This window comes from Bombina bombina, chromosome 5 (genome assembly GCF_027579735.1).
Source record: "Bombina bombina isolate aBomBom1 chromosome 5, aBomBom1.pri, whole genome shotgun sequence".
Lineage (NCBI taxonomy): Eukaryota > Metazoa > Chordata > Amphibia > Anura > Bombinatoridae > Bombina > Bombina bombina.
This window is the reverse complement of record NC_069503.1, coordinates 1156478011-1156493888: the sequence shown is the minus strand read 5'-3', so window position 1 is coordinate 1156493888 and position 15878 is coordinate 1156478011. Positions and strand designations below refer to the sequence as shown.

At 47.2% G+C, this 15878-nt stretch overlaps 1 protein-coding gene across 1 annotated transcript in view; it reads right to left on the bottom strand.

Annotated features, from left to right (window-relative positions):
* Positions 1 to 15878, bottom strand: part of LOC128661762 (kinesin-like protein KIFC3) — a 344529-nt gene that overhangs the window by 54143 nt on the left and 274508 nt on the right. The window contains exon 18 of the mRNA XM_053715982.1: positions 13657 to 13886. Coding sequence (XP_053571957.1) covers positions 13657 to 13886 — 230 coding nt within the window. The remainder of the gene's footprint in view (positions 1 to 13656; positions 13887 to 15878) is intronic.

Genomic DNA, 15878 nt, shown 5'->3' with positions numbered 1-15878 from the left:
CTGTGTACCGCTCATTACTTATCATTATTCACCCTCTATCTATGCTCTGATCACACCTCTATACGTGCACGCTCTGTGTACCGCTCATTACTTTTCATTATTCACCCTCTATCTATGCTCTGATCACACCTCTATACGTGCACGCTCTGTGTACCGCTCATTACTTATCATTATTCACCCTCTATCTATGCTCTGATCACACCTCTATACGTGCACGCTCTGTGTACCGCTCATTACTTATCATTATTCACCCTCTATCTATGCTCTGATCACACCTCTATACGTGCACGCTCTGTGTACCGCTCATTACTTATCATTATTCACCCTCTATCTATGCTCTGATCACACCTCTATACGTGCACGCTCTGTGTACCGCTCATTACTTATCATTATTCACCCTCTATCTATGCTCTGATCACACCTCTATACGTGCACGCTCTGTGTACCGCTCATTACTTATCATTCACCCTCTATCTATCTCTGATCACACCTCTATAGTGCCACCTCTTTGTACCGTATTACTTATCATTATCACCCTCTATTATGCTGATCACACCTCTATACGTGCACGCTCTGTGTACCGCTCATTACTTATCATTATTCACCCTCTATCTATGCTCTGATCACACCTCTATACGTGCACGCTCTGTGTACCGCTCATTACTTATCATTATTCACCCTCTATCTATGCTCTGATCACACCTCTATACGTGCACGCTCTGTGTACCGCTCATTTACTTATCTCCATTATTCACCCTCATATCTATGCTCTGATCACCACCTCTATGGCGATGCACGCTCTGTGTACCGCTCATTTACTTATCATTATTCACCCTCTATCTATGCTCTTATCACCACCCTCTATACGTGCACGCTCTGTGTACCGACTCATCACTTATCATATTCACCACTCTATCTATGCTCTGATCACACCCTCTATACGTGCACGCTCTGTGTACCGCTCATTACTTATCATTATTCACCCTCTATCTATGCTCTGATCACACCTCTATACGTGCACGCTCTGTGTACCGCTCATTACTTATCATTATTCACCCTCTATCTATGCTCTGATCACACCTCTATACGTGCACGCTCTGTGTACCGCTCATTACTTATCATTATTCACCCTCTATCTATGCTCTGATCACACCTCTATACGTGCACGCTCTGTGTACCGCTCATTACTTATCATTATTCACCCTCTATCTATGCTCTGATCACACCTCTATACGTGCACGCTCTGTGTACCGCTCATTACTTATCATTATTCACCCTCTATCTATGCTCTGATCACACCTCTATACGTGCACGCTCTGTGTACCGCTCATTACTTATCATTATTCACCCTCTATCTATGCTCTGATCACACCTCTATACGTGCACGCTCTGTGTACCGCTCATTACTTATCATTATTCACCCTCTATCTATGCTCTGATCACACCTCTATACGTGCACGCTCTGTGTACCGCTCATTACTTATCATTATTCACCCTCTATCTATGCTCTGATCACACCTCTATACGTGCACGCTCTGTGTACCGCTCATTACTTATCATTATTCACCCTCTATCTATGCTCTGATCACACCTCTATACGTGCACGCTCTGTGTACCGCTCATTACTTATCATTATTCACCCTCTATCTATGCTCTGATCACACCTCTATACGTGCACGCTCTGTGTACCGCTCATTACTTATCATTATTCACCCTCTATCTATGCTCTGATCACACCTCTATACGTGCACGCTCTGTGTACCGCTCATTACTTATCATTATTCACCCTCTATCTATGCTCTGATCACACCTCTATACGTGCACGCTCTGTGTACCGCTCATTACTTATCATTATTCACCCTCTATCTATGCTCTGATCACACCTCTATACGTGCACGCTCTGTGTACCGCTCATTACTTATCATTATTCACCCTCTATCTATGCTCTGATCACACCTCTATACGTGCACGCTCTGTGTACCGCTCATTACTTATCATTATTCACCCTCTATCTATGCTCTGATCACACCTCTATACGTGCACGCTCTGTGTACCGCTCATTACTTATCATTATTCACCCTCTATCTATGCTCTGATCACACCTCTATACGTGCACGCTCTGTGTACCGCTCATTACTTATCATTATTCACCCTCTATCTATGCTCTGATCACACCTCTATACGTGCACGCTCTGTGTACCGCTCATTACTTATCATTATTCACCCTCTATCTATGCTCTGATCACACCTCTATACGTGCACGCTCTGTGTACCGCTCATTACTTATCATTATTCACCCTCTATCTATGCTCTGATCACACCTCTATACGTGCACGCTCTGTGTACCGCTCATTACTTATCATTATTCACCCTCTATCTATGCTCTGATCACACCTCTATACGTGCACGCTCTGTGTACCGCTCATTACTTATCATTATTCACCCTCTATCTATGCTCTGATCACACCTCTATACGTGCACGCTCTGTGTACCGCTCATTACTTATCATTATTCACCCTCTATCTATGCTCTGATCACACCTCTATACTTGCACGCTCTGTGTACCGCTCATTACTTATCATTATTTATCCCTCTATCTATGCTCTGATCACACCTCTATACGTGCACGCTCTGTGTACCGCTCATTACTTATCATTATTCACCCTCTATCTGTGCTCTGATCACACCTCTATACGTGCACGCTCTGTGTACCGCTCATTACTTATCATTATTCACCCTCTATCTATGCTCTGATCACACCTCTATACGTGCACGCTCTGTGTACCGCTCATTACTTATCATTATTCACCCTCTATCTATGCTCTGATCACACCTCTATACGTGCACGCTCTGTGTACCGCTCATTACTTATCATTATTCACCCTCTATCTATGCTCTGATCACACCTCTATACGTGCACGCTCTGTGTACCGCTCATTACTTATCATTATTCACCCTCTATCTATGCTCTGATCACACCTCTATATGTGCACGCTCTGTGTACCGCTCATTACTTATCATTATTCACCCTCTATCTATGCTCTGATCACACCTCTATACGTGCACGCTCTGTGTACCGCTCAGTACTTATCATTATTCACCCTCTATCTATGCTCTGATCACACCTCTATACGTGCACGCTCTGTGTACCGCTCATTACTTATCATTATTCACCCTCTATCTATGGTCTGATCACACCTCTATATGTGCACGCTCTGTGTACCGCTCACTACTCATTATACACCCTCTATCTATGCTCTAATCACACCTCTATACGTGCACGCTCTGTGTACCGCTCATTAGTTATCATTATTCACCCTCTATCTATGCTCTGATCACACCTCTATACGTGCACGCTCTGGTACCGCTCATTACTTATCATTATTCACCCTCTATCTATGCTCTAATCACACCTCTATACGTGCACGCTCTGTGTACCGCTCATTACTTATCATTATTCACCCTCTATCTATGCTCTTTATCACACCTCTATACGTGCACGCTCTGTGTACCGCTCATTACTTATCATTATTTATCTTCTATCTATGCTCTGATCACACCTCTATACGTGCACGCTCTGTGTACCGCTCATTACTTATCATTATTCACCCTCTATCTGTGCTCTGATCATACCTCTATACGTGCACGCTGTGTGTACCGCTCATTACTTATCATTATTCACCCTCTATCTATGCTCTGATCACACCTCTATACGTGCACACTCTGTGTACCGCTCATTACTTATCATTATTCACCCTCTATCTATGCTCTGATCACACCTCTATACGTGCACGCTCTGTGTACCGCTCATTACTTATCATTATTCACCCTCTATCTATGCTCTGATCACACCTCTATATGTGCACGCTCTGTGTACCGCTCATTACTTATCATTATTCACCCTCTATCTATGCTCTAATCACAGCTCTATACGTGCCGGCTGTGTGTACCACTCATTACTTATCATTATTCACCCTCTATCTATGCTCTGATCACACCTCTATACGTGCACGCTCTGTGTACCGCTCATTACTCATTATTCACCCTCTATCTATGCTCTGATCACACCTCTATACGTGCACGCTCTGTGTACCGCTCATTACTCATTATTCACCCTCTATCTATGCTCTGATCACACCTCTATACGTGCACGCTCTGTGTACCGCTCATTACTCATTATTCACCCTCTATCTATGCTCTAATCACACCTCTATACGTGCACGCTCTGTGTACCGCTCATTACTTATCATTATTCACCCTCTATCTATGCTATGATCACACCTCTATACGTGCACGCTCTGTGTACCGCTCATTACTTATCATTATTCACCCTCTATCTATGCTCTGATCACACCTCTATACGTGCACGCTCTGTGTACCGCTCATTACTTATCATTATTCACCCTCTATCTATGCTCTGATCACACATCTATACGTGCACGCTCTGTGTACCGCTCATTACTTATCATTATTCACCCTCTATCTGTGCTCTGATCACACCTCTATACGTGCACGCTCTGTGTACCGCTCATTACTTATCATTATTCACCCTCTGTCTATGCTCTGATCACACCTCTATACGTGCACGCTCTGTGTACCGCTCATTACTTATCATTATTCACCCTCTATCTATGCTCTGATCACACTTCTATACGTGCACGCTCTGTATACCGCTCATTACTTATCATTATTCACCCTCTATCTATGCTCTGATCACACCTCTATACGTGCACGCTCTGTGTACCGCTCATTACTTATCATTATTCACCCTCTATCTATGCTCTGATCACACCTCTATACGTGCACGCTCTGTGTACCGCTCATTACTTATCATTATTCACCCTCTATCTATGCTCTAATCACACCTCTATACGTGCACGCTCTGTGTACCGCTCATTACTTATCATTATTCACCCTCTATCTATGCTCTGATCACACCTCTATACGTGCACGCTCTGTGTACCGCTCATTACTTATCATTATTCACCCTCTATCTATGCTCTGATCACACCTCTATACGTGCACGCTCTGTGTACCGCTCATTACTTATCATTATTCACCCTCTATCTATGCTCTGATCACACCTCTATACGTGCACGCTCTGTGTACCGCTCATTACTTATCATTATTCACCCTCTATCTATGCTCTGATCACACCTCTATACGTGCACGCTCTGTGTACCGCTCATTAGTTATCATTATTGTTACAGAAGCATTAGTTATTTTGTTGTGAAGAGCTTATTTCCCAGCAGCAATGCCTGAACCAGCAAGCCAGCGCCTAAGAAGGGCTCCAAGAAAACCGTAACAAGTTTCATTTCATAAAGAGTTAACTCTTTTTTTTCAGCTTTTAGAAACTATTGTCTAATCACCTCTGGAGCCAGACTGCTAATTGATAAGATGAACTTGTAAACTTGTTATCTTAAGTACTGTAATCCTATTGTGGCCTGTCAAAGGACAGTGCTCTCTATCTAAATGTTTGATGGGGGATTTTGTGCTTCCCCCCCTCTCCCCCTGGGAGTGCCCTGTGTGCATGTAACCTTAATAAAAAGCAGGCTGGGCATCCCAGTCCTGAGTTCTTGTTTTGACCCTCAATCGCAGCGTTGACTCGTTTTTGTGGGCAGAAGGGTATCCTAGCTGTACTGCAGCTAAGGGAGATTATTCTATATTTGCGAGACTCATATAGAATACTATGGAAAGCAGCTTCTCCCCTCTTTAGCAATAGGGATCCAGGCTACTAAGCGGTCCATCTCTCAGCGAGACTAAGGGTAACCGTAACATTTGGCGGCAGCGGCGGGATTTTCCTGGATTTCCTAGGAGAGGTACAGAACGGATGGAGAGCGCTTACGAAAAATTGAAGCGTACAACCCTAAAGGATTTACTTGAAAGCAGAGGGGGGTACGCCAGCAACCGGCCGAGGAGAGAGCTGATCGCAGAATTGACCGAACTGGATCAGAGCTTCACAATGGCGGAAACACCGACCACGATTAGTGACGAAAAAACCAGGATTGTTCGGGAAAGGCTCTCATTATACGGGCCGAACCCCTCCATGGAATTGGTACAGCAGTTGATGGCGGAGGCGGACGAGGATATACGAGAGACTCGAGCCCACGAACTCAACCTAGCGAACGCACACCGCAATGCTGAAACCCCGCAGGTAATCATCCCTGTCGAAAATGCTGGGAGGCCCAAGATACCCTATGCGGCATTTCGACCCTTCCTAGAGAGCGAGACAGGGATTGATGAATATTTGGCGGACTTCGAAAGGCAATGTGCCCTGCACCAGATTCCCAACAGAGAGTGGCCCACGATATTGTCTGGGAAACTATCCGGGCGAGCCCTGGAAGCCTTTCGTACTCTGGGTGCTGAGGAAGTGACACAGTATGAGCTAGTTAAGGAGACACTGTTGCGACGGTACGCTGTAACTCCGGACACGTATCGCCGACAGTTTCGGGGCACGGAAAAGAAGCCTAACGATACCCATATGGAATGGGCGCACCGAATGCGGAGAGCGGCAAATCACTGGCTGAGCGGATGTAAAGCGGTGACTGGGGAGGAAATTTTACAATTGTTTCTCTTAGAACATTTTTATAATGGCATGGAACAGCAAGGGAAGGAATGGCTGCGAGACAGGCGGCCTTCTACCTTAGAAGAAGCAGCCAAATTGGCCGATGAACATTATGACTCCCGTCTTCACGAACCCATGAACTACCGAGCTCCAGCACGGGTCGAACCCAGAGAGGTTTACCGTGCACCCCCTCGTGCTGAATTCCGAGCCCCGGTGCCCACAGGGCCCATCCGACACTCAGGACCACCCAATAACAGCTCTGAGCGTCCCAGACCGACTTGCCACCGATGCAAGCAACCAGGGCATTTCATGGCTAGCTGCCCCCTTAATACGCACCAGACACCCAGGAATTACAATTACCCCTCTGGGTCCTATCGTCCGGCCCGGGCCCTCTGTGTTAACCAAGAGGCCCCTATGGAGGGATATGTGGGGCCGCTTCACGAGGCAGACCCTGTATATGCTGCCTCAGATAACCGCCAGCACCATCGGCAGAGGGTATGGCTCGAGGGGCGATCTACCGAGGGATTGCGAGACACAGGGGCTACTATCACGCTGGTACAGAGTCATTTGGTGCCAGAGCACAAGCGATCCGGACAGACTGTGGCCGTTAGAGTGGCGGGGGGGGATGTGTACAAAATTCCAACAGCTAAAGTGCATCTTGATTGGGGAGCGGGAAAGGGGGCTGTGAACGTGGGCCTAATGGATAATTTACCTGCCGAAGTACTACTGGGCAACGATTTGGGCCCCATGACTTCTGCCTATGCTCCAGTATGCAACAACGAGGCGGACCCAGTGACTACACGGGCCCAAGCCCGGACGGAGCGAGAGCTTTCACCAGTGCGGGAGACACAGGTAAGACCTACCCCGACCTTGCCTGACAGGTTAGGCCCCATACCCTGGGACACCCCAGATGCTTTCGAGGCAGAGTCTAAGACTGACCCGACCTTACAAAAGTACCGGGAACGAGCAGAGACCGGAGGGGGCGGGGCAGATAACGAAACATTCTTATGGGAAAAAGGGAAACTATACCGCTGGACAGAGAAAAGGGGACAGCGTAGGCGACAGCTGGTAGTGCCCCACAAATACCGTCAAGAAATCCTCAAAATAGGCCACGACATCCCCTTAGCAGGCCACCTAGCCGTTACCCGTACCCTACACCGCATTACTCACACGTTCTTTTGGCCAGGGGTGCACGCTGACGTTAGAACTTACTGTAACACCTGCGATGTGTGTCAACGAGTAGGAAGGCGAGGCGATCACCCTAAAGCCCAGCTAGTAAATATGCCCATTGTAGAGGAACCCTTCAGCCGGGTTGCTATTGACCTAGTGGGACCACTGGCTACCCCTAGTCCCTCCGGTAAGCGATACATTCTTACCGTAGTGGACTACGCTACCAGGTACCCAGAGGCTGTCGCCCTATCCAACATACAAGCGGATACGGTAGCGAATGCACTAGTACAGGTGTTCTCCCGGGTAGGATTTCCAAAAGAAATCCTATCCGACCGAGGCACCCAATTTACGGCTGAATTGACCCAACAACTCTGGCAGGTTTGCAAAATTAAGTCCCTCCTAAGCTCCCCATACCACCCCCAGACGAACGGGCTGTGTGAGAGGTTCAATGGGACCCTCAAGCAAATGCTCAAGACGTTCACTCAGGAATACCGAGACTGGGAACGCTTCCTGCCGCACCTCCTATTTGCTTATCGGGAGGTACCCCAGGAAACGACAGGGTTCTCTCCCTTCGAGTTGCTCTACGGAAGAAAGGTACGGGGACCCCTAAACCTGATCCGGGAGCACTGGGAGGGAGAGATGGAGGCTGACGGTGTCCCAATTGTGCCATACGTGCTGGAACTCAGGGACCGAATGGAGCAATTAGCCAAATCCGTGCGGGCTAATCTCCAGTTGGCCCAGAGAAGACAGAAAGTATGGTACGATCGGGGGGCCCGAAAGAGAATCTTCACCATAGGACAAAAGGTGTTAGTACTTAAGCCGGTGAAGACAGACAAATTGCAGGCGTCCTGGCAGGGTCCCTACCAGATCGTAGAGAAAAGGGGAGACACCACTTATGTGATAGCTAGCTGCCACGACAACAATCTTAGAAAGACATTCCATGTAAACATGCTCAAGGAATATTTTGAGCGACCAGAGAACGTGACGGCCGTATGTTGTTCCCCTCAGGAAGACCCCGACAGTTTACCCATTCCAGACCTATTAGAAAAGAGCCTCCCCACAGGTATAGTGGCGCAGGTTCAGATAGGGGACCGACTTAGCCCCACTGAAAGGGAGCAGCTCAACCAACTCCTCCAGTCCAAACACCTCACCTTCTCCCCGAAGCCAGGGTACACTACTTTAACCACCCACCAGGTAGATACTCCGGGACAAGCTCCCTTGCGCCAGGCTCCGTACCGAATCCCCGAAGCAGTTAGGACAGGAATGAAGAAGGAGATCGATGAGATGCTCCAGCTCAGGGTAATTGAGCCCTCCGATAGTCCCTGGGCCTCCCCAGTTGTCTTGGTGCCCAAGAAAGATGGGACCACCCGGTTCTGCGTAGACTATCGGAGGCTCAATGAAAATACCGTGACGGACGCTTACCCTATGCCCAGGGTAGACGAGCTACTCGATCGTATAGCCAGGGGAAATTACCTGACCACTATTGACCTCTGCAAAGGTTACTGGCAGATTCCCCTGGCCCCGGAGGCTATCCCCAAGTCGGCATTCGTCACCCCATTCGGCTTATATCAGTTTAGGGTAATGCCGTTTGGGATGAAGAATGCCCCAGCTACATTCCAGCGCTTGGTGGATAGGCTCCTGGATGGCTTCCAGAGTTTTGCTTGCGCCTACCTGGACGACATAGCGATCCACAGTGAGTCCTGGGAGGACCACTTAGCTCATGTGGGAATGGTTCTGGATCAGATCCGGGCTGCTGGCCTGACTCTGAAGCCAGAAAAATGCCACTTTGGGATGGCCGAGGTACAGTACCTGGGTCACCGGGTGGGGTGTGGAAAGCAGCGACCAGAGCCGGCCAAAATAGAAGCTGTCGCCAATTGGCCCACCCCCATCACTAAGACTCAGGTCCTAGCCTTCCTGGGCACGGCAGGGTACTATAGACGGTTCGTACCAGACTACAGCACACTTGCCAAACCCCTGACTGACTTGACCAAGAAGAACTTACCTCGACAGGTCCTGTGGTCTCCCCACTGTGAAACAGCTTTCCAGGCTCTCAAAAATGCTCTAATTAACGCTCCTGTCTTGGCGGCCCCAGCCCTTAACAAACGTTTTATCGTCCATACAGATGCTTCCATGTTCGGGCTGGGAGCCGTCCTCAGCCAAGTAGGCGAAGATGGAGGGGAGCATCCAGTTGCCTACATCAGCCGGAAGCTCCTGCCCCGCGAAGTCAGCTATGCAGCGGTCGAAAAGGAGTGTTTGGCTTTGGTGTGGGCATTAAAGAAATTGACTCCCTATTTATATGGTCAGGAGTTCACTCTGGTCACCGACCATAACCCGTTGGTGTGGCTGAACCGGGTCTCTGGAGATAACGGCAGGCTATTACGTTGGAGCTTATCGTTGCAAACCTTCAATTTCACCATTACTTACAGACCTGGGAAACAGAATGGCAACGCCGACGGGTTGTCCAGACAAACCGACCTCAGCCCCGCATAACCAGCGGTCTGGACAGCCTTAGTCTGCCCCGAAAAGGGGTCAGACCGTGTCTGCCAGAGTGTTCCACAGAAAGGGAGCAATGTTACAGAAGCATTAGTTATTTTGTTGTGAAGAGCTTATTTCCCAGCAGCAATGCCTGAACCAGCAAGCCAGCGCCTAAGAAGGGCTCCAAGAAAACCGTAACAAGTTTCATTTCATAAAGAGTTAACTCTTTTTTTTCAGCTTTTAGAAACTATTGTCTAATCACCTCTGGAGCCAGACTGCTAATTGATAAGATGAACTTGTAAACTTGTTATCTTAAGTACTGTAATCCTATTGTGGCCTGTCAAAGGACAGTGCTCTCTATCTAAATGTTTGATGGGGGATTTTGTGCTTCCCCCCCTCTCCCCCTGGGAGTGCCCTGTGTGCATGTAACCTTAATAAAAAGCAGGCTGGGCATCCCAGTCCTGAGTTCTTGTTTTGACCCTCAATCGCAGCGTTGACTCGTTTTTGTGGGCAGAAGGGTATCCTAGCTGTACTGCAGCTAAGGGAGATTATTCTATATTTGCGAGACTCATATAGAATACTATGGAAAGCAGCTTCTCCCCTCTTTAGCAATAGGGATCCAGGCTACTAAGCGGTCCATCTCTCAGCGAGACTAAGGGTAACCGTAACAATTATTCACCCTCTATCTATGCTCTGATCACACCTCTATACGTGCACGCTCGGTGTACCGCTCATTACTTATCATTATTCACCCTCTATCTATGCTCTGATCACACCTCTATACGTGCACGCTCTGTGTACCGCTCATTACTTATCATTATTCACCCTCTATCTATGCTCTGATCACACCTCTATACGTGCACGCTCTGTGTACCGCTCATTACTTATCATTATTCACCCTCTATCTATGCTCTGATCACATTCTCTATACGTGCACGCTCTGTGTACCGCTCATTAGTTATCATTATTCACCCTCTATCTATGCTCTGATCACACCTCTATACGTGCACGCTCTGTATACCGCTCATTACTTATCATTATTCACCCTCTATCTATGCTCTGATCACACATCTATACGTGCACGCTCTGTGTACCGCTCATTACTTATCATTATTCACCCTCTGTCTATGCTCTGATCACACCTCTATACGTGCACGCTCTGTGTACCGCTCATTACTTATCATTATACACCCTCTATCTATGCTCTGATCACACCTCTATACGTGCACGCTCTGTATACCGCTCATTACTTATCATTATTCACCCTCTATCTATGCTCTGATCACACATCTATACGTGCACGCTCTGTGTACCGCTCATTACTTATCATTATTCACCCTCTATCTATGCTCTGATCACACCTCTATACGTGCACGCTCTGTATACCGCTCATTACTTATCATTATTCACCCTCTATCTATGCTCTGATCACACCTCTATACGTGCACGCTCTGTGTACCGCTCATTACTTATCATTATTCACCCTCTATCTATGCTCTGATCACACCTCTATACGTGCACGCTCTGTGTACCGCTCATTACTTATCATTATTCACCCTCTATCTATGCTCTGATCACACCTCTATACGTGCACGCTCTGTGTACCGCTCATTACTTATCATTATTCACCCTCTATCTATGCTCTGATCACACCTCTCTATGTGCACGCTCTGTGTACCACTCATTACTTATCATTATTCACCCTCTATCTATGCTCTGATCACACCTCTATACGTGCACGCTCTGTGTACCGCTCATTACTTATCATTATTCACCCTCTATCTATGCTCTGATCACACCTCTATACGTGCACGCTCTGTGTACCGCTCATTACTTATCATTATTCACCCTCTATCTATGCTCTGATCACACCTCTATACGTGCACGCTCTGTGTACCGCTCATTACTTATCATTATTCACCCTCTATCTATGCTCTGATCACACCTCTATATGTGCACGCTCTGTGTACCGCTCATTACTTATCATTATTCACCTTCTATCTATGCTCTAATCACACCTCTATACGTGCACGCACTGTGTACCACTCATTACTTATCATTATTCACCCTCTATCTGTGCTCTGATCACACCTCTATACGTGCACGCTCTGTGTACCGCTCATTACTTATCATTATTCACCCTCTATCTATGCTCTGATCACACCTCTATACGTGCACGCTCTGTGTACCGCTCATTATTTATCATTATTCACCCTCTATCTATGCTCTGATCACACCTCTATACGTGCACGCTCTGTGTACCGCTCATTACTTATCATTATTCACCCTCTATCTATGGTCTGATCACACCTCTATACGTGCACGCTCTGTGTACCGCTCATTACTTATCATTATTCACCCTCTATCTATGCTCTGATCACACCTCTATACGTGCACGCTCTGTGTACCGCTCATTATTTATCATTATTCACCCTCTATCTATGCTCTGATCACACCTCTATACGTGCACGCTCTGTGTACCGCTCATTACTTATCATTATTCACCCTCTATCTATGCTCTGATCACACCTCTATACGTGCACGCTCTGTGTACCGCTCATCACTTATCATTATTCACCCTCTATCTATGCTCTGATCACACCTCTATACGTGCACGCTCTGTGTACCGCTCATTACTTATCATTATTCACCCTCTATCTATGCTCTGATCACACCTCTATACGTGCACGCTCTGTGTACCGCTCATTACTTATCATTATTCACCCTCTATCTGTGCTCTGATCACACCTCTATACGTGCACGCTCTGTGTACCGCTCATTATTTATCATTATTCACCCTCTATCTATGCTCTGATCATACCTCTATACGTGCACACTCTGTGTACCGCTCATTACTTATCATTATTCACCCTCTATCTATGCTCTGATCACACCTCTATACGTGCACGCTCTGTGTACCGCTCATTACTTATCATTATTCGCCCTCTATCTATGCTCTGATCACACCTCTATACATGCACGCTCTGTGTACCGCTCATTACTTATCATTATTCACCCTCTATCTATGCTCTGATCACACCTCTATACGTGCACGCTCTGTGTACCGCTCATTACTTATCATTATTTATCCTCTATCTATGGTCTGATCACACCTCTATACGTGCACGCTCTGTGTACCGCTCATTACTTATCATTATTCACCCTCTATCTATGCTCTGATCACATTCTCTATACGTGCAAGCTCTGTATACCGCTCATTACTCATTATTTACCCCGTATCTGTACTCTGATCACATTCTCTATACGTGCCACTTATTATTTCAGTATTTAAAAGTCTCTTTCTCTATGCTCTCATCAGTGGTTGCTCCTAAATATGTGTCATATTTACAATTTTTTCACTTTATCTTTTTGCACCTTTCTCACAGCATACTATATGCCTGGCTACCCTAGTATGCACTCAGCACCTCACACTATCAATTTCTCACCTGCACCATCATGACAGTCTTGTTGCCTTTGCCCAGCGAGTCCTGCAGCAGGTAGGTGAGCTTGGAGTTCCTAAAGGGTATGTGTGTCTGCTTTGCCTTCAGTGCCTGTATGACCTCACCGAGGGCTAGCAGAGATTTGTTAATGTTCTGAGCTTCTTTAAGTCTCTCACCCTCTGCTCCAGACTTCCAAACACGCTCTGATCCTGCTAAGTCCACCAAGTTCAGCTTCCCTGATGGTTAGAGAGAGACAGAACATGGAAATACACCAGGACACACATCATCGGATCAAGGGATCAGTTCTGTGTATGTCGCCTATTCATGTAGGATCGGTTATAAAATAAATCTTGTTTGCTTGTTCCTTATAACAGTTCCATTTTAATGTTGATGTTACTATAGGCACTAGATATTTTTTGCGAGGGTGTGCTTACATGTAATGACCATCCATAACTTCTACTATTTAAACAAAATGCCTGTGGTTAGAGCTGTAGCACTGTAGAGAGGAACGAGGCAGGGCAATTATGGGTTGTAGAGTAGTAGACAGGCACAAAACCGGATGGTTAGGGCTAAAGTGCTGTGAAGGGGCACAAGGCAGGTTGATTATGGCTGTAGTGCTGTGGGGGTGGTCTCTGTGGTGAAGTCTAACTACTGTCCCTCAGTAGCTACCGCTGGTAGTGAACCCTGTAGTGAAGTCTAACCACTAGCCCTCAGCACCTACTGCTGGTGGTGGTCCCTGTGGTAAAGTCTAATCACTGTCCCTCAGTGCCTACCACTGGTAATGGTCCCTTTGGTTAGATCTAGCCACTGTCCATCAGTACCTATCACTGGTGGTGGTCCCTGTGGTGAATTGTAACCACTGTTCCTCTGGACCTGCCAAAGGCGGTGGTCCCTGTGCTAAGGTCTAATGACTTTTCCTCAGTATATACTGCTGCTGGTGTTTTCTGTGGTGAAGTCTAACCACTGTCCCTCATTATCTACTGCTGGTGGTGGTCCCTGTGGTAAGGTCTAATCACTGTCCCTCATTACTAATGCTGCTGGTGTTTTCTGTGGTGAGGTATAACCACTGTCCCTCATTATCTACTGCTGGTGGTGGTCCCTGTGGTAAGGTCTAATCACTGTCCCTCATTACTAATGCTGCTGGTGGTCCCTGTGGTAAAGTCTAGTCAGTGTCCCTCATTACTAATGCTGGTGGTGGTCCCTGTGGTGAGGTCTAACCACTGTCCCTCATTACTAATGCTGGTGGTGGTCCCTGTGGTAAAGTCTAACTACTGTCCCTCATTACTATTGCTGGTGGTGGTCCCTGTGGTAAGGTCTAATCACTGTCCCTCATTACTAATGCTGGTGGTGGTCCCTGTGGTGAGGTCTAACCACTGTCCTTTATTACTATTGCTGGTGGTGGTCCCTGTGGTAAGGTCTAACCACTGTCCCTCATTACTATTGCTGGTGGTGGTCCCTGTGGTGAGGTCTAACTACTGTCCCTCATTACTAATGCTGGTGGTGGTCCCTGTGGTAAAGTCTAGTCACTGTCCCTCATTACTAATGCTGGTGGTGGTCCCTGTGATGAGGTCTAACCACTGTCACTCATTACTAATGCTGGTGGTGGTCCCTGTGGTGAAGTCTAACCACTGTCCCTCAGCACCTATTGCTGGTGGTGGTCCCTGTGGTGAAGTCTAACCACTGTCCCTCAGCACCTATTGCTGGTGGTGGTCCCTGTGGTGAGGTCTAACTACTGTCCCTCATTACTACTGCTGGTGGTGGTCCCTGTGGTAAGGTCTAGTCACTGTCCCTCAGTACCTAATGCTGGTGGTGGTCCCTGTGGTGAAGTCTAACTACTGTCCCTCATTACTAATGCTGGTGGTGGTCACTGTGGTAAAGTCTAGTCACTGTCCCTCATTACTAATGCTGGTGGTGGTCCCTGTAGTGAGGTCTAACCACTGTCCCTCATTACTAATGCTGGTGGTGGTCCCTGTGGTGAAGTCTAACCACTGTCTCTCAGCACCTATTGCTGGTGGTGGTCCTTGTGGTGAGGTCTAACTACTGTCCCTCATTACTACTGCTGGTGGTGGTCCCTGTGGTAAAGTCTAGTCACTGTCCCTCAGTACCTAATGCTGGTGGTGGTCCCTGTGGTGAAGTCTAACTACTGTCCCTCATTACTAATGCTGGTGGTGGTCCCTGTGGTAAAGTCTAATCACTGTCCCTCATTATCTACTGCTGGTGGTGGTCCC